At 46.4% G+C, this 20091-nt stretch overlaps 1 protein-coding gene across 1 annotated transcript in view; it reads right to left on the reverse strand.

The window, feature by feature from the left end:
- Positions 1-19504, reverse strand: part of LOC137622813 (protein-cysteine N-palmitoyltransferase HHAT-like) — a 61350-nt gene extending 41846 nt beyond the window's left edge. Inside the window, exons 1-5 of the mRNA XM_068353400.1 lie at positions 19392-19504; positions 17591-17766; positions 8927-9093; positions 703-897; positions 260-481 (exon numbers count right to left, since the gene is read on the reverse strand). Of these exons, the coding sequence (XP_068209501.1) occupies positions 260-481; positions 703-897; positions 8927-9093; positions 17591-17753 (747 nt within the window). The 5' untranslated portion in view covers positions 17754-17766; positions 19392-19504. The remainder of the gene's footprint in view (positions 1-259; positions 482-702; positions 898-8926; positions 9094-17590; positions 17767-19391) is intronic.
- Between the last annotated feature and the right edge of the window lie 587 nt (positions 19505-20091).

Here is a 20091-nt window from a genome sequence, read left to right on the forward strand (position 1 = left end):
TGTTGCCGGTGTGGTGGCAAGGAAGATCTGAGGAATCACTGGAATGGTTCCAGGTACCTGCCTAGAGGGCGCACTGGTGGTACGCCTGGCTACCCAATCGGCGATTGCCGCAAGTTTTGAAATTTCTGTCTGACGTCAGGGACGTATAGCTATATATATAACTACCGAGTAAGTCAGATGTTTAAAATCAATATTTTTGGCTGTCGGGAAAGAAAAATCTGAGCCTTAAAGCAATAAAAAGTTCACAAGCATTACTCACCCCTGTTTGAAAGTCTAAGAACGGCATGTATGGTCCTGTCAAAAGGCAGGGTAAATAGAGACAGTAACCAAGAAGGGTAGCAAGCAAAGGCAAGGGACTTAGTTGGCCATCTGGGTCCGTGTCACACACTTCGAGACTAAAGCTTAAACTTCTCAAGATGATCCACGCGACAACTACAGACACCATATAGTCTCCCTCTGGTATGCCTTCTACCCACGTTTCCTTAAAAAGAAAAGTTATTAGAAATATTATATAAGGTCCTACACACTGCAATCCCTCATATATACATATCTCAAAACAACATGACATGCAAGTTTCCTTTCTAAAGGTAACGTTTTTGATTTTCAATGATTCTGAAGCTTACAAGTACAATAATATCCGTATCTTTGTTCTCTCAATCATTTCATCACCAATTCATATGTACAAAAACACTTGATACTTACCAAATAAGAAATAAAGAACTGTGTATTAAAAAGAACAAGTATGAGACACCAAGTCAACCATACTAGGAGTTTCAGTCTGGTTAACAATACGATGAACATGATCAAAGGGACGATGAAGCATAGCATCGTGCCCACTAAACCGATTAATGGAAATGCTATGAATACACTGAAGACAATGTAGAAATTACACAGATGCTGAAAAATAAAAGAAGAAATGATCACAAACTCTTCTTGCACATGCAGTCCTAATTATATGAAATGAATAAATAAATTGATCATCCCACCAACATAACTAAAAAAAAAAAAAATCTAACACCAAATGTTATAAAAGGGTAATGGATAATATGTACAGCATTACATGACAAATTCGGAGATTATTTGTATTTTTCCTAACCATACAAACCTTAGCTATTTACACATATTTGCCCGCCAGCCCTGTCCCCCAAGTCAAGTCCTACCTCTAAGCGAAGTGAATCAGTTCACCAGTGTGTGAGGGGGGAGGGGTAGCTAGCTACCCCTCCCCTACCCCTGCTAACTAGCGCAGGGGTAGTTAACCCTCGTTTTCAGAGGTAGTAGGCTGGCGAGGGCACCAGCCACCCGTTGAGATACTACCACTAGAGAGTTATGGGGTCTTTTGACTGGCCAGACAGTACTATATTGGATCCTTCTCTCTGGTTACGGTTCATTTTCCCTTTGCCTACATATTCACACACCGAATAGTCTAGCCTATTCGTTACATATTCTCCTCTGTCCTCGTACACCTGAGAACACTGAGATTACCAAACAATTCTTCTTACTGCACTGTAATTGTTCAGTGGCCACTTTCCTCTTTGTAAGGGTAGAAGAGACTCTTTAGCTATGGTAAGCAGCTCTTCTAGGAGAAGGACACTCCAAAATCAAACCATTGTTCTCTAATCTTGGGTAGTGCCTTAGCCTCTGTACCATGGTCTTCCACTGTCTTGGGTTAGAGTTCTCTTGCTTGAGGGTACACTCGGGCACACTGTTCTATCTTATATCTTATTTCTCTTCCACTTGTTTTGTTAAAGTTTTTATAGTTTATAAAGTGATATTTATTTTAATATTGTTGCTCTTCTTAAAATATATTATTTTTCCTTTTTTCCTTTCCTCACTGAGCTATTTTCCCTGTTGGAGCCCCTGGGCTTATAGCATCCTGCTTTCCCAACTATGGTTGTAGCTTAGCAAGTAATAATAATAATAATAATAATTTGTCATTTGTTCCGTAACCGAAATACAAACCACGCTATTCACATAGGGTGACTTACCCCTTAGGAAGGGTGGAAAGTCCCCAGCCATACTGGCTTTGGCTTTACCCGGGGACTCAGAATCCGAGTGAGCAGCACTTCGTGAAAGAGAGTCCCTGCATCTCGCAAGTTCCTTGCTCCGCAAGGAGTGTGCGGCCTACATAAGCTTGTGTGTGGAAGGAAGAAGCGTGACTTGTCCTAGGCAGTCGACCTGAAGATCTTTAGATGGAATTCTGGACTAGGACTTTCCCAATACCACCTCGTCAGGGTATAGGGGACGCGACAGTATCATTTTAATACTAGGAACACAAGGAAGCATGGTTTACCTGCAGAGGTTTGAGGTCAGCTATGCAGAGAACCTAGGATGCTGCTTTCCCCAAGAGAGGGGAGGATGAAGAAAGAAGTAAGGGCCAGACATAACTCTTTCAATCATGCAGTCTGACACCGGGTAACAATGCCCCCAACCTTCTGCTACCAGTCCATTAAGGAGCCTGAGATTAGACCAGCTGTTGTGTAGCCACCACAGGCCGATAGAAAAACGTATCGAGGCTCCTGTGGGTCACGTCCTGCAGGTAGTGAGCTGTGAAGGTTGTCCGACACTTCCAGACTCCAGTTTGTAGCACCTGCGTCACAGAGTAGTCTTCTTAGAGACGTTGCGATGCCTCTGACATCGAGTGCTCTAAGGCTACATGACGGAGGAGGGTCTGGATTCAGGGCGAGATGGATGGTCCTAGAATCCAGGCTGCAAAGGTATTCCTGGTGACCCTCCTCTTCGTCCTTCCTGTGCTCCCCAACAGGGCTGCACGTGAGGACGAACTGCAGCTGTTCTTTAAGATAACACCTCCGACTCCTTGCTGGGCATAGTAGGAGAAGGCCTGGGTCATCTGTTACAGAACGGAGACTCGAAATCCTGAAGGAGTCGAACCGAAGGTTTGGGACTCCAAGATCTGAGTCTAGAAACCGACTCAGGGACGAACCCGAACGTTACCTCTCCCTATCCTCTTGAATGGGCGAAGTCGTACGAGAGACCATGAAGTACGCTGATACGCTTGGCCGAAGCCAGAGCGAGCCGGAGCACCGTCTTCTAATTCAGGTGCCTGTCCAATGACTAGCGTACTGGTTCACAGGGAGAAGCCTTAAGATCCCTAAGAACCCGAGCCATGTACAATGGAGGAGGTCTCACTTCCGACTGGGTGCAGGTAAGTTCGTAGCTTCGTATGAGCGAAGAAAGATCCAGTGAGGAGGAATTGTCTAACCTTAGAGCCTGAAGGCCAGGCTTGAGGCTGAGCGATAGGCTTTACCGCCGAGAGCAAAAGGCGCAATTCCTCCTGCATATGGACAATAACTCCACTAACGCTGGAATAGTGGCATCGAGAGGAGATACACCTCTCCCACGACACCAACCACAGAGGACTCTACACCTCGCCTGGTGGACTCCTGCAGATGACTTCGCAGGTGACAAGACATCCGCTCCGCGACCTGTCGCGGAACGCTTCTCTCAGTGAGATGCTGGATGGACTCCAGGCATGGAGCCGAAGCAGAGCTACGGCTTGTGGTAGATGTAGTGGTGTGGTTGCTATAGCTCTTGTCGTGGGGAAAACTCTCTCGGGAGTTCCATCAAGAGATGCAGAAGGTTCGAAAACCACTCTGCCTGATGCCGTAGCGGAGCTATCAGAGTCACCGACAGGTTGACTGAAAGTTTGGTCTTGTTGAGCCCCCTTTCCCCACAGACCCAACGGTGGCAAGGCGTAGACGTTGATGTTGTCCCACCGATGTGGGAAGACATCTCGGCAGGGTGCCTTGGGGTCCGGGGCTGGGGAGAAGTACAGCGACAGCTTGAAATTCAAGGTCGTCGCGAACAGGACCACAAGGTCCGAGCTTGCTGGCTACTGGGGGTTCCAAAGACCACTCGGTACTCTCTACCTGCGATGCCCTGTTCCGACTGTCGGAGAGCACATTCCTTGTCCGGAATGAAGCGAGCCGATAGAAGTATTGAGCGGACTTCGGCTCATCTCAGTATCTCTACTGTAGGATGGGAGACTGTTATGAAAAAGTACCTCCCCGCTTGATGAAAAGCAACTATCGTGGTGTTGTCGCTCACGGAGTGACTCGCCGGGGCCTGTTGATGGCCAGAATATGGCCTTCATCCCTAGCCAATTGATGTGGAGGTACCCTTCTAGCTCTAGCCATAGGCTTGAGATCCTTTGGTTCAGAACGTCCCCCCCCCTTCTTTTTTGACGTGTCCGAGGAGAGCATCAAATGCGGAGGAGGGACGAGAAGATCCACTCTTCAGCAAAAGCTTCGTAGGTCAACCATCACTGCAGGATCCCTCGTTCGGCAGGTCCCATAGGACCAGAATGTCTGGGGAATCATGGTCTTAATTCCACCGGGACTTGAGTCGCCAAAGCAGGAGACTCATTCCGAGGCGAGTGTTAGGGACTAGAGGGGTCAAGGAGGAAGGTGACCCAGGAGGCGTAACCAGAAAAGGGCTGGAGACTCTCCTCGCCTGAGGAAAGGTTCTCCTACTCTCCTCCGCCTTGCTATCCTGTCATCTGAAGGGAAGGCTTAACGGAGATTGGAGACTAAAATTAAGCCTAGATATACTAGTTGTTGCGATGGAAACAGAGAAAACTTCTCGAGATTACCATGATCCTTAGATCTTGGCAAAGTCCCAGAGGCTTGTTTAGGCGTCGAAGAAGGGTCGATACCGAAACCGCCCGGGTAACCAGTCATCCAGAAAGCGAAGGAGGCGGATGCCGCTCCTATGTGGACATGAGGGTTCGGGATAAACTTCCTGGTGAAAGCCTGCGGAGCTGAGGAAAGATCGAAGCACCGCACCTTGAACTGGTATATCTGTTGCCTAGGCTGAATTCCAAGTACTTCCTGTAAAGATGGATGGACTGGGATCTGGAAGTACCTGTCTCGGATCCAGTATGCACGTGAAGTCTTGTGGTTTCCCTACAAGTCTGATGGAAACTGTTGTATCACACTCACCGAAGTTTGTACGACAAACTTGTCAGGGATAAGAGGACGATGGCGGGTCGCCAGCCTTCAGGCGCTTCTTCAAGAAAAAGTCGTTTGAAGAACCTTGGGAGGAGCCACCAAGAACCTTGGAGAGCATCCTTCTAGAGCATGGTCTCGCCCTCTGCCCGAGGGGCTAGCCCCTTTGCCGATCCCATGGCATAGGGGCTCAGCAACACCGGATTCGCTGACAGGGGAGGAAGAGATGCTACGAAACGAGACACGAAACCCCTGGCTGATCATGGAGATCGTTCAGGAATCGGCCCCGAGTTGCTGCCACTTGAAGGCGCAAATCCAGGCATCCCCCCCACTGGGGGATGCAGGTAGGGGTTGCCAATCATAGCATTTGCGGCCTAGGCCGCCCCCTCTAAGATTATTGCCCTCCCAGAAGGGCTCCTTGCCCTTCGTCCCCGACGGGAGGGGGGAGGCTGCATAGACACCTTGTCTAGCTGCCCGTGCCAGTTCTGATGTCCTAGGCTGAACGAGGCTGTAGAAGTTGAGGCGCTGGAGGCTTGTAGGGACTGGAAATAAGCGCCTTGGAGGAGCGAATCGTGATACGATTCTCCCCACCTCTCAGTTGCTCGTTCCTTGTCCTTGGGCTGAAACAAGCCCCTTCCAAGGATAGAAGAGAGAGTCTGGGTTGCCGAAATCCACGGTAGGGACCAACGAGAGAAAGCCTCTCGGTCACTGCATCTCAATGCTTCAACATCGAGTTTGTCCCCAAGTTCGACACTTGGTGTCGGGAAACGAAAGGTGCATGTGTCCGAGAGGAGGAAAGTTCCATAACCTTCCCGGAGCTACCTTGAATAAAACCTCGGGTCGCGACCGGATGGCCAGAGACTCAAGCTCGACGATCAGCCACGAGGTGGCCGGCCTAGCACCCTTCACGGCTTCCTCCTGGTTCAAGATTCCCGAAGATGAAAATGTCACCTGACCGGCGGAGAGTTTCCCGAGGGAAAAACCCCGGAGGGTCCGTTGCACGGAATGGTGGAGAGGAAGAGCTAAATCAGGCTACCCCATGATCTCGAAGTATTCCCGCTGTTGACGACTGACAAAGGCAGTGTCAGCAGCCACCGTTGGAGGGAAGGGAATAGGGCGATCCTGAGGAGAGGGATGATGGGGCCTGCCTGAAGAGGGAGAAGAATGTTACCCAGACTCTTCTGAAGATTTTTCATGGTTTATACATGTCATGCTCTGTGCTTACGAGGTGAAGATCGTGACTATGATGATAAGAATGTACGCGCTCCAGAAACACTCGCCGGGTTGCCCGTGTTGCGAAAACCTGACGGGAATTGCGGTCGAAATCGCCCTTGGCGCTCGCGCGATGGTACAATCGTTGGTTCGCGCGCGGACGAACACGTTTGCGCATGCGCGCGTGGGGACAGTCGGAAGACTAAAAAATGTGTAAGTGAGCGATGGCGCGTTGGCGAGCGATGGTACATTGCGGGAGATGGCGCATCGGCGAGCGATTTCGCGCTAGCAAGCGATGGCGCGTTGGCGAGCGATGGTGCGTAGCGACCGATCGCGAACAGGAGAGCCAACGCGTGGCCGTGTACGGCGATCTGAAGCGTGGGCGCGTTGAAAACGTTAGCGGGCAGGCGAAGAATTGCGTGCGATCGCTAGGAGATCGATGAAGCGTGATTGCGCGGCCAGAAGATATCAGCGAGAACAGAAGACTTCTCGTGGGCGCGCGGGCGCTCAGAGATTCGGTCAAATCTAGAGCACAGAAGATCGTCGGCGAGGAGGTGAAGGAATCAAGACTTTCGCCTCCACCCACATCTGGAAGCTCGTGGAGAACGCTGGTGCGCCTTGAGCACATCAGGAAAAAGGGCGAGCAGATGTGCGCTGGCGAGCAGGCGAACGAGGGTGTAAAAGAAGGAACAATCTCCTTGCCTGTTCCTAGATCCAAAGATCGTGGGCGCGAGGGCGAATGTTGGCGAGCATTGCAAACATTAGAAAAGGGAGCGCAGATGTGTGCTGGCGCGCAGGTGATCGTGGGCGTACAGGAGACCGTTGGCGCCCAAGGCGAGTAGCAGGAAAGGGCGTCCAGAAGTGCGCTGGCGAGTTGAAGAGGGCTGGCGCACAGAAGGACTCCGGGGCGCAGGTGAGTGCTGGCATGCAGGTGAGCGCTGGCAATCAGGAGATCTACGTCGAGACTCGGCTACAGGAGATCGCAGGAGGACCCTCTGCGGGGAGGGTGAAGATGAAGACGACCACAGGCAGGAGCACCATCATCAGACCTCCGAAGAGGAGTCTCTGGAGTGAACTCCCCCAAGGGGGAGAAGCACTTGCAGGAGAGAATGTGGCATCAGCTGCCCCCGAAGGGGACTGAGCCCTCAGGAACAACAGCAACAACAGCAGAAGGAGACCTCCGAAGAGGAGTCTCTGTGGTGAACTTCCCCCCCCCGGGGAAGAAACACTCGCAGGAGAGACCGAAGGGCTCAGCTTTCCCCCAAAGGGGACTGACCCTTCAGCAACAACAGCAGAAGGAGTCCTACAAAGAAGAGTCTCTATGAGTGTCCTATCTCGCGAACGAGAGAGGAAAACTTCGTAGAAGAGACTGAAGATGGAGCCCAAGGGCCGAAGGGTCAGCCAGTGACTTAGGATCCAACCTCCGAAGAGGCGCTCCTGCAGCTGCTTAGCCCCTTGAGCGTAGCTGCAGGTGAGACCGCTCAGCACCAAGAGCATAGTTGCACAAAAACCATGGGCCGAGAAGTAACCGCTCAGCCCCTTGAGCAAGGTTAAAAAAGGGGTCGCTCACAAGAGCAAAACCGCCGGAGGACCAGGAACATATAATTATCAAAGGTAAGAGAAGTTTCCCCCGAAAGGGAAAGAAACTCAAACCTGGACAGGTAACCTCCCTCGGAAGGGAAGTTACCCACCCAAGGAGGCGAACCTCCTGAGAGTTCTAACATGAACTGAAGAGCTGTCAGGTGCCTCGGGAGAACTACCAGGAGAAGGAGACACGCCCCTGACGAAGTCCTATAGAGGAGGCAGCAACAGCCGACTCCCCGAGTCTCAACAAGACAGCTCTGCTTCGTTGTCACATTAGGCAAACGGAAAACAGATCGTTAACTGTGAAAATAAAAAGTAATTAGTTAATATTCCTTCCCCCGGGAAGACTCCGAAGAGGAAACCCGAGGGAAAAGAACACAAGAATTACATAACAGGCAAGAACCGTCAACCCCACCTACACTCACGGGAAGGGGGAAGGGCGAGAACTGTAACAAAAACAGAATTATAACAGATATAATTATGCAATTCATTAAAGAATGTTCACTAAAAGTAAGAACGAAACACCCCGAAGGGAAACGTTCTAAAAAGCTTTAATAATAAAAAAATAATTGAGATAACAAGTACTGTGTAGCAACTCCACCCGAAAGGAGGAGCTATCGTAGAAACGTAGTAAAAGGTGAACGACCTCCAGAGAGAGAGAGAGACCGTAGTCAAACAACACTCTCGCAGGTTCAGGAACACTGAAAAGGAAACTTACTGATTTCTATACTCAAATATATACGTAAACATAAAAATATGTTTACATATATACTGTACATGAGTAAAGAAAGTGAGTAATTAAGTAAAGACAAAACAATAAATGGCTGCCATGTGAGGACGGGAACAGAGACATCCGTTCATCGTCCGAGCCATAAGCGAAGTGGATCAGTTCACCAGTGTGTGAGGGGGAAGGAGTAGCTAGCTACCCCTCCCCTACCCGTGCTAACTAGCGCAGGGGTAGTTAACCCTCGTTTAAAATCTAATGGCTCGCCATTTCACCTATGCCGAAAGCAATACCCTATGTAAATAGCGTGGTTTGTATTTTGGAACAAACAGTAATTCATATAATCTTCGTCATTATCATCTACTGTACTATGCCTATTGACGCAAAGGGCCTCGGATGGAGGATCCATTAGCTAAATTCATCAAAGGATAGCCAGTCTTACCTGTGGATAATATTTTCTGATGAACTGAGCTAAGACAACATGGAGTAATGCCCATGGGCCGCACCTAAGTAAAATGGGCGGCCAAACATACCACTCATTGTCAGTCAGATCTTGGAGTTTTCCAAACCAGCTGTTTTCGGTAGTGAGATCTAAATACTGGCCCCATCCTGAAAAAAATAAAATGTTAAAGGAAAATTTAAAAAATACAACATTAAAATGCAGGGAGACAATAGCTTGTGCCATATATTATGTGGAATAAAATGTATTTCAGAAGTACTAAGGAATTATGGGAAATTATTAAAGGTTAATATTTCATACTGCTGCTATTATTATCATTACTACTTGCTAAGCAGTAACCCTAGTAGGAAAATCAAGATACTATAAGCCCAAGGGCTCCAACAGGGAAAATAGCTCAGTGAGGAAAGGAAATAAGGAAATAAACTACGAGAAGTAATGAACATAAAATATTTTAAGAACAGTAACAACATTAAAACAGATCTTTCATCTATAGACTGTAAAAACTTGATGCATGAAAAAGAGAAATAAGATTGTAGTGTGTGCCTGAGTGTACCCTCAAGCAAGAGAACCCCACCCCAAGACAGTGAAGACCATGGTACAGAGGCTACGGTACTATCCAAGACTAGAGAACATTAGTTTGATTTTGGAGTGTCCTTCTCCTAGAAGAGCTGCTTACCATAGCTAAAGAGTCTCTTCTACCCTTACCAAAAGGAAAGTAGCCACAAAACAATTATAGTGCTAGAAACCTAATTTCACAGCAATCATCTATAAACTAAATCTTTATTCATTAGAATTACAATTTGATATTCAGCTGCCACTACTAGTACTGAACTGTACGGGGTAAATACTTTGCTGGAGATGATAGAAAATTATCTAAACAGTTACATAAGCGATTATAAACCATAGCCAGGACCACCCACTATAGCCTCTTGCTTTCCCTACTACGGTTGTAGCTTACTTAGTAATAATAATATGAGCTTGTTTAAAATTGAAACAGCAAAATAACCTCTCACTAGTCTGCTGCTCATTGATGACATTTGAATCTCAAGTTGAAGAATAGGATTGATTCTCTGCAAGTCACTTTTATAAACAAAAGCTAATCTTATATACATCTAAATGAGGTTAAAGTAATCGATTTTCTTGTCGATAAGTTCTGAAAACATCAAGCATTCATTTTTGATGCTAGATGACACAAGTATATTTAAAATAATTCTGGAATGATACACAGGTCCATATTGGCTCAGAATTAAAATGTTATTTTCCTTAGTAAAATAAATTTTTGAATATACTTACCCGATGATCATGTAGCTGTCAACTCTGTTGCCCGACAGAAAAATCTAAGGTCGGGATACGCCAGCGATCGCTATACAGGTGGGGGTGTACACAGCAGCGCCATCTGTCGAGTAGGTACTTAGGTACTTCTTGTCAACAAGAACTCAATTTTCTCCTCGGTCCACTGGTTCTCTATGGGGAGGAAGGGAGGGTCCTTAAATTCATGATCATCGGGTAAGTATATTCAAAAATTTATTTTACTAAGGAAAATAACATTTTTCAATATTAATCTTACCCGATGATCATGTAGCTGATTCACACCCAGGGGGGTGGGTGGAGACCAGCATACATGTTAACATTAGAAGCTAAGTATCCCGTATTTCATTTTAGCAGTTATTCAAAATAACAAACATAAAATAAATAAGTACCTGGTAAGGAAGTCGACTTGAACCATTACTCTGCCTTTTTAAGTACGTCTTCCTTACTGAGCCTAGCGATCCTCTTAGGATGCTGAGCGACTCCTAGGTGCTGAAGTATGAAGGGCTGCAACCCATACTAAAGGACCTCATCACAACCTCTAACCTAGGTGTTTCTCAAGAAAGAATTTGACCACCCGCCAAATCAACCAGGATGCGGAAGGCTTCTTAGCCTTCCGTACAACCCAAAAAACAACAATAAAAAGCATTTCAAGAGAAAGATTAAAAAAGGTTATGGGATTATGGGAATGTAGTGGTTGAGCCCTCACCTACTACTGCACTCGCTGCTACGAATGGTCCCAGGGTGTAGCAGTTCTCGTAAAGAGACTGGACATCTTTGAGGTAAAATGATGCGAACACTGACTTGCTTCTCCAATAGGTTGCATCCATAACACTCTGCAGAGAACGGTTCTGTTTGAAGGCCACTGAAGTAGCGACAGCCCTAACTTCATGTGTCCTTACCTTCAGCAAAGCAAGGTCTTCTTCCTTCAGATGAGAATGGGCCTCTCTAATCAAAAGCCTGATGTAATAAGAAACTGCGTTCCTAGACATCGGTAAAGCAGGTTTCTTGATAGAACACCATAAAGCTTCTGATTGTCCTCGTAATGGCTTTGTACGTCTTAAATAGTACTTAAGAGCTCTTACTGGGCAAAGTACTCTCTCTAGTTTGTTCCCAACCAAGTTGGACAGGCTTGGGATCTCGAACGACTTGGGCCAAGGACGAGAAGGAAGCTCGTTTTTAGCTAAAAAACCAAGCTGCAAGGAACATGTAGCCGTCTCAGATGTAAAACCTATGTTCCTGCTGAAGGCGTGAATCTCACTGACTCTTTTAGCTGTTGCTAAGCAAACGAGGAAAAGAGTCTTCATTGTGAGATCCTTAAAAGAGGCTGATTGAAGTGGTTCGAACCTTGCTGACATCAGGAACCTTAAAACCACGTCTAGGTTCCAGCCTGGTGTGGCCAACCGACGCTCCTTTGAGGTCTCAAAAGACTTAAGGAGGTCCTGTAGATCTTTGTTGGTGGAAAGATCTAAGCCTCTGTGGCGGAAGACCGCTGCCAACATGCTTCTGTAACCTTTGATCGTAGGAGCTGATAGGGATCTTACATTCCTTAGATGTAAAAGGAAGTCAGCTATCTGCGTTACAGAGGTACTGGTTGAGGAAACTGCATTCGCCTTGCACCAGCTTCGGAAGACTTCCCATTTTGACTGGTAGACTTTGAGAGTGGATGTCCTCCTTGCTCTGGTAATCGCTCTGGCTGCCTCCTTCGAAAAGCCTCTAGCTCTTGAGAGTCTTTCGATAGTCTGAAGGCAGTCAGACGAAGAGCGTGGAGGCTTGGGTGTACCTTCTTTACGTGCGGCTGACGCAGAAGGTCCACTCTTAGAAGAAGAGTCCTGGGAACGTCCACTAGCCATTGCAGTACCTCGGTGAACCATTCTCTCGCGGGCCAGAGGGGAGCAACCAACGTCAACCGTGTCCCTTCGTGAGAGGCGAACTTCTGTAGTACCCTGTTGACAATCTTGAACGGAGGGAACGCATACAGGTCTAGATGGAACCAATCCAGAAGAAAGGCATCCACGTGAACTGCTGCTGGGTCTGGAATCGGAGAACAATACATCGGGAGCCTCTTGGTCATCGAGGTAGCGAATAGATCTAAGGTGGGCTGACCCCACAGGGCCCATAGTCTGCTGCAAACATTCTTGTGAAGGGTCCACTCTGTGGGGATGACCTGACCCTTCCGGCTGAGGCGATCTGCCATGACATTCATGTCGCCCTGAATGAACCTCGTTACCAGCGAAATCTTTCGATCTTTTGACCAAGTGAGGAGGTCCCTTGCGATCTCGAACAACTTCCTCGAATGAGTCCCTCCTTGCTTGGAGATGTACGCCTAGGCTGTGGTGTTGTCGGAGTTCACCTCCACCACCTTGCTTAGATGGAGGGACTTGAAGTTTATCAAGGCCAGATGAACTGCCAATAGCTCCTTGCAATTGATGTGAAGTGTTCTTTGCTCCTGATTCCACGTGCCCGAGCATTCCTGTCCGTCCAGTGTCGCACCCCAGCCCGTGTCCGATGCGTCCAAGAAGAGACGGTGGTCGGGGGTCTGAACAGCCAATGGTAGACCTTCCTTGAGAAGAATGCTGTTCTTCCACCACGTCAGTGTAGACCTCATCTCTTCGGAAATAGGCACTGAGACCGCCTCTAGCGTCATGTCCTTTCTCCAGTGAGCAGCTAGATGATACTGAAGGGGGCGGAGGTGGAGTCTCCCTAACTCGATGAACTGGGCCAGCGATGAAAGTGTCCCTGTTAGACTCATCCACTGCCTGACTGAACATCGGTTCCTTCTCAGCATGCTCTGGATGCATTCTAGGGCTTGACTGATCCTGGGGGCCGACGGAAAAGCCCGAAAAGCTCGACTCTGAATCTCCATACCTAGATAGACAATGGTTTGGGATGGGACGAGTTGGGACTTCTCTATATTGACCAGGAGACCCAATTCCTTGGTCAGATCCATAGTCCATCTGAGATTCTCCAGACAGCGACGACTTGACGAAGCTCTTAAAAGCCAGTCGTCCAAATAGAGGGAGGCTCTGATGTCTGCCAAGTGAAGGAATTTGGCAATATTCCTCATCAGTTTGGTAAACACAAGAGGTGCCGTGCTTAGGCCAAAGCACAGGGCTTGGAACTGGTACACGACCTTTCCAAAGACGAACCTTAGGAAAGGTTGGGAGTCTGGATGGACGGGGACGTGAAAGTATGCGTCTTTCAGGTCTAACGAGACCATCCAGTCTTCCTTCCTGACCGCTGCTAGGACCGACTTCGTCGTCTCCATTGTGAACGTCTGCTTGGTGACAAAAGCATTGAGAGCACTGACGTCCAGCACCGGTCTCCAACCTCCTGTCTTCTTCGCTACCAGGAAGAGACGGTTGTAGAAGCCCGGGGATTGATGGTCCCGGACTATGACTACCGCTCCCTTTTGTAGCAAGAGCGACACCTCTTGTTGCAACGCTAGCCTCTTGTCCTTCTCCTTGTAGTTGGGAGAGAGGTTGATGGGAGAAGTTGCTAGAGGGGGACTGCGGCAGAACGGAATCCTGTACCCCTCCCTTAGCAACTTCACAGACTGAGCGTCTGCACCTCTGTTCTCCCAAGCCTGCCAGAAGTTCTTGAGCCTGGCTCCCACTGCTGTCTGGAGAGGTAGGCAGTCAGATCCTGCCTTTTGAGGACTTGGAACCCTTCTTCGATTTGCCACGATGACTGTCGGCACGGGTACCTCCGCTGCTGGAGGTTCTGCCACGAAAGGGCGGGATGAACCTAGACGCTGGTGTGTCCATCCTAGGTCTAGGCACGGAAGGTAAAGCTTTGGCCTTACGTGCGGAGGACGCCACCAGGTCATGGGTATCCTTCTGGATCAACGAGGCAGCCATCCCCTTGATCAGCTCTTCCGGAAAGAGACACTTGGAAAGCGGAGCAAACAACAACTCTGACTTCTGGCAAGGAGTGATCCCAGCCGACAAGAAGGAGCAAAGATGGTCTCTCTTCTTAAGCACTCCCGACACGTACGAAGCCGCAAGCTCACCAGACCCATCCCGAATGGCTTTGTCCATGCTAGACATGATAAGCATGGCAGAGTCCTTATCCGAAGGGGAAGTCTTTCTGCTTAACGCTCCCAAACACCAATCGAGGAAGTTGAAGATCTCAAAAGCACGAAAAACTCCCTTCAACAGATGATCCATGTCAGAAAAGGACCAGCAAATCTTAGATCGTCTCATAGCCAGCCTGCGGGGAGAGTCAACCAGACTTGAGAAGTCGCCCTGGGCAGAGGCAGGAACTCCCAAGCCGGGTTCCTCTCCCGTGGCATACCAGACGCTAGATTTGGAAGCAAGCTTGGTAGGCGGAAAGATGAAAGCAGTCTTTCCCAGCTGCTTCTTGGACTGCAACCACTCTCCCATAACCCTCAAAGCTCTCTTGGATGAGCGTGCGAGTACAAGTTTGGTGAAGGCAGGAGCTGCTGACTGCATGCCTAAAGCAAACTCGGAGGGAGGAGAGCGAGGGGTTGCAGACACAAACTGTTCCGGATACAAATCCCTGAACAGGGCAAGGACTTTCCTAAAGTCTAAGGAGGGAGGCGTAGACTTGGGTTCTTCTAAGTCGGAGTGCGGATCGTCCAAATGCGCAGCTTCGTTGTCATCAGATACTCCATCATCCGAAAGCTGAGGAGGAAGTGGCAAAGGTGGAGCAGAAAGCTGAACGGCTGAATCCGGCAGCACGGGTGCATGCGTAGCTGCTGCGGATCCAACATCATGCCGCTGCTGGTCAGTCTGCGAGCTGGCAACAACAAAAGCGGAGTGCTGGTGCATGGGAGGGACTGCCGTGAGTTGCGGAGCATGCCGCATGGGTTGCGGAGCATGCCGCATGGGTTGTGGAGCATGCCGCATTGCGTCAAAACACGGCAGCTCGACAGCACCTTCCCACTGCTGATGCGGTAGCTCACGCATGTCAACGGAGGGTGCAGCATGAACATGCGTCTGGCAGGGTCGACTGCGCATCGGTGGTGGAGCTCTCACAGGTGGAGTGTGGGAGCAGGCAGCCGCAGTATCTGCTGAGCGCACAACCGTGGCAGGTTGTAGGTTAACTGGTGCAGTGTCAACCTTCTCAGCACGATACTCCTGCATGAAGGAAGCAAGCTGAGACTGCATAGTCTGCAGCATGGACCACTTAGGGTCTACCGTGGTTGGTGCGGCAAAAGACGGAGTAGTTGCCTGCTGCGGAACCACTCTACCTCTCTTGGGAGGTGTGCAGTCTTCGGAAGACTGCGGCGAGTCCGAACTGACCCAGTGGCTACACCTGGGCCGTTGGACTCGCTCGGAAGGGACCTTACGCTTGAGAGGTCGTGAGACCTTGGTCCAACGTTTCTTCCTCGAAACTTCTTCCACAGACGAGGAATGATAGGGCTCATTCGTCTGTTTGTGGATGGGACGATCTCTGACAGATACGTCCGCAACCACTGAGGGTACATCCGTACGCTGATCAAGGCCTGTCGAACCCTTTGGTCCTTCGACATTGCTTCTCCCCTGGGCTTGGGAGCTTGCAAGAGGTCCCGGACTGGGAGGACGACTGGCTCGAACAGATGTACCCTCATGCGCAACACTGAGACTGACACTTTTCACTTCACTTGCACTCACTACACTTCCCACTGCACTTTGCGCTTTCAACTCTTTGACGTCTGACAAAAGTTGATTCCGGTCATTAGCTAATGACTCCACTCTGTCACCAAGAGCCTGAATGGCACGCATCATGTCCGCCATGGAGGGTTGAGCACTAGTAGCAGGGTCGGGAGTCACCACTACAGGGGAAGGAGTAGGTTGAGGGGCATGGGGAGAGGAAAAATCAAAAGAGCGAGAAGAACTCCTCCTGATCCTATCCTTCTCTAGCCTACGTGCATTCTTTAGGAATTCGTTAAAATCGAATTCCGAAAGCCCAGCGCATTCCTCACATCGATCTTCCAATTGACAGGATTTACCCCTACAATTGGAACAAACGGTGTGAGGATCTATGGAGGCCTTCGGAAGACGCCTAGAACAAGCCCTAACGCTACACTGCCTGTACTTAGGGACTTGAGAATGGTCAGACATCTTGAATTCTAGAAATAGTCAAGGGGGAAATCCAAAATCTAGCAAAGTTCATTAACAATTAATCCAAATCTAATCAAAAAGCTTGAAAAGCTAATGATAAAGGTTCCTGAATAGCGAAGGCTAAAATCTAGAGCGAATACATCACCAAAATCGTGAAAAACAACTCCAGAAACAACAGCGTATCCAAGTAGGTCTTGCCGGTGGCACGACAGAGGAAAAATTGAGTTCTTGTTGACAAGAAGTACCTAAGTACCTACTCGACAGATGGCGCTGTTGTGTACACCCCCACCTGTATAGCGATCGCTGGCGTATCCCGACCTTAGATTTTTCTGTCGGGCAACAGAGTTGACAGCTACATGATCATCGGGTAAGATTAATATTGAAAATTCAAATATCAAAGTCTGACATAACAGCAATGCTTCTTTCCCATAGGTCAAAAGCTGTTAGCTATCTTGACCATATTCATTATATTAAAGTAAAGCTTTTCTGTTATCTTAACAATGACACAATGCTACAAAAAGGACTCTTGAACAAGAAATAACTCTGATCATGAATAAAGATTAAAATTAACCATCATACCCACATACCCTAAAATTAAGGCATCTTAATATTTTGCTTTAAAAAGGTCAAACAGGAAACAATACCTGTAGTATAATGTACAGAAATCACTGAACGATCTTAGCTCCCACTATACATGAAACATAATGAAATAGAGAAACCCTACAAGAAAATGTGGAAAACGAATGGAAGCACCCTGATAACCTTTTTTTTCTTTTTTTAAATTAGCATAAAATAACTTTCTCTCACCTACTTGTAATCCAGTTTATATAAAAAATGACAGACATCACATACTGACAACATTAAGCTTCTTTTACCACAGCACATATCATCATCATCTCCTCCTACGCCTATTGACGCAACGGTCCTCGATTGGATTTCGCCCGTGGTCAATATCTTGAGCTTTTAATTCAATACAACAAATCTACTTGATAAAAAAAAAAACTCTACAATAAATATCCATATCAAATTATTCAATCAATGAATGTAAAGCCAACAGAGATGTTTGCAACCAGAAAAATGAAAAATTAATTTTGATTGTGTAAAGACTGAAATTCAAGGTGAAAATTTAACCTCCTATAGTTCAAGTTCTATTCAGTAAAAATCTCTTATCAATTAAGAGGCAACTGTTTACTACCAAACATGCGTTTATATTGACTTGAACACATTATAACAATATATACAATACTCTTAAAAGAGAACAGCAACTTACTTTGTGAGGTGCGATAAAATCTGTATAAACTATAAGCCGTTCCACCCCAAAATGAGGTAAAATAAAACAAAAGTTCGATCCATGACAATGAAGGAAATAATTGGATACGCTTCACGTTCTGCCATTTCTGACGATCAAGACTTTCTGCACTCACTTGCTGCATCAGTGTTCAAAACCTGTAAAAAGAAAAAGGGCATTACCGGTACTGTATTAATCAATTTTTTTTTCGATCAAGAGTTAGTTCTAGTATAGATACACTCCATTTCTCTGCTTGCTTTCTTTCTAAAGAACTTCATAGTGCTAGAGTACATACATACATACATATACCAAAGGCACTTCCCCCAATTTTGGGGGGTAGCCGACATCAACAAGAAACAAAACAAAAAAGGGGACCTCTACTCTCTACGTTCCTCCAGCCTAGAGAGTAGAGGTCCGCTTTTTTGTTTTGTTTCTTGTTGATGTCAGCTACCCCCCAAAATTGGGGGAAGTGCCTTTGGTATATGTATGTATGTATGTACTCTAGCAGTATGCTATTGCTAGAGTACTAGTAAAAAAATTAAAACTTATTTATAATGGTTCCAATATCAAAATTTTTAATTGGTATTTTTCTTAACCATACAAACCTGAAATCTTTAGTGGGGGAACTGTACAGTACTTGGAGCCTTTGTATATCAGGAGCCAGTTCTTCCCACGTGCATAGAAAATGGACTCCAACTAACCTAATCTACATGACATGTCCTTACCTACTTACCAAACGGGGGAGGATTGCACCCCCTATTCTGCGTATTCTTAGTCGGCCGTCATCATACATACAGGTGGCCACTATCATACATACTAACCCAGCCCCCCTCTCCCCCCCCCGGTACTCAATCATGGTAGTACCACCATTAATCGTTACAATAGTTAAAAATCGTCATAACGGCACAATTAATCATAAGCTTCTTTGCAGAATATTCATCCACGCTTGGGGAAATTATGCCTTCACTCCAAAACTTCCAATCGCCCACAGTAATAAAAATTGAATTCATCTGAAACACCGGTAAATAAGTATGCAAAATCATATTTCAACAAGGTTCTAAAGCAGGCTATGTTGTAATTAAATGCCAAGTTCAGTACCCAAAGGTTTACAATGGAAATACATTTCAGAATACGAGCATGAAATAAAACAGGGTCTTTGTACAACAGCGGCCAGTTCCTCTCGTATGGATTAAAAATGGACAACTGACCTAAATTTTCCCCCCAGGGGGTGTATGTATGATAGCACCCACCTGTATGTTTTATTATGTCTAACTTACCCGTTAGGTAAGTAGGTAAGGACACGGCTTGTAGGTTAGGTTAGGAGGGAAAGTTTAGGTTAGTCGATGACCATTTTTAATCAACTTGCGAGGAACTGGCTGCATATATACAAAGGCTCCTTCCCCCTAACCTACCCTACAATCTGTGTCCTTACCTACTTACCTAACGGGGGGGGGGGGGGGGGGAGGGCCCATGCGACACCCCTTATCACTGCCATATTCTAAGTTAGCCGTAATGATACATACAATCCAATAAGACAGACAGATAGCTTTCTACTTATATTCATAAGCGATAAAATATTAAAAAAGTAACTTTAAACAATTAAGGTGAAATAGAATAGAATAGATATAGCGAATAGACAAAAGGCTCAACAACGATTACCCAGGCATATGTTCTTGGCTTATATACGTTAAGAAAAAGGTTATATTGATATAAATCCTGAATAAAACTCTCAATAATAAGTCGAACAACTTTAAAACTTCACTAAATTTTACTGTTAACTTACTATAGATGGATAATAAGTTCACAATTAACAAAAGAACTTAAATCGAACATCAGAATCGTTTGTTTTGTTTTGATTAACAAATTCCACCTTTTGGAAATTAGCGACAATGGCGACATGTTTTTGTACAGGTTCGTTATTAGATAAATTGTACATTGAATATATACAAGTTGATGTGCGTAAAAGCTTTAAGAATAAATTAAAAAAGCTTTAAAATAAATCTACAACTCAAATCGATGGATTTATCACACTGTTAAAATGAAATTAGCAACAATGGCGACATTTTTTTGTACAGGTTCGTTATCAGATAAATTGTACATTGAAAATATAAGAGTTGATGTGGATAAAAGCTTCATAAATAAATTGTAAAAGCTTTAAAATAAATCTACTATTCAAATCGACTAACCAATCACGTTGTTAAAATGATCACAGAAACAACAAGAATTTTTTTGTACAGGTTCGTTATCAGATAAATTGTACATTGAATATATACAAGTTGATGAGGATAAAAGCTTCATAAATAAATTGTAAAAGCTTTAAAATAAATCTACTATTCAAATCGATTGATTTATCACACTGTTAAAATGAAATTAGCGACAATGGCGAAATTTTTTTGTACAGGTTCTTTATCAGATAAATTGTACATTGAATATATTAAAGTTGATGAGGGTAAAAGCTTTAAAAATACATTGTAAAAGCTTTA

Source organism: Palaemon carinicauda, chromosome 29 (assembly GCF_036898095.1).
Source record: "Palaemon carinicauda isolate YSFRI2023 chromosome 29, ASM3689809v2, whole genome shotgun sequence".
Lineage (NCBI taxonomy): Eukaryota > Metazoa > Arthropoda > Malacostraca > Decapoda > Palaemonidae > Palaemon > Palaemon carinicauda.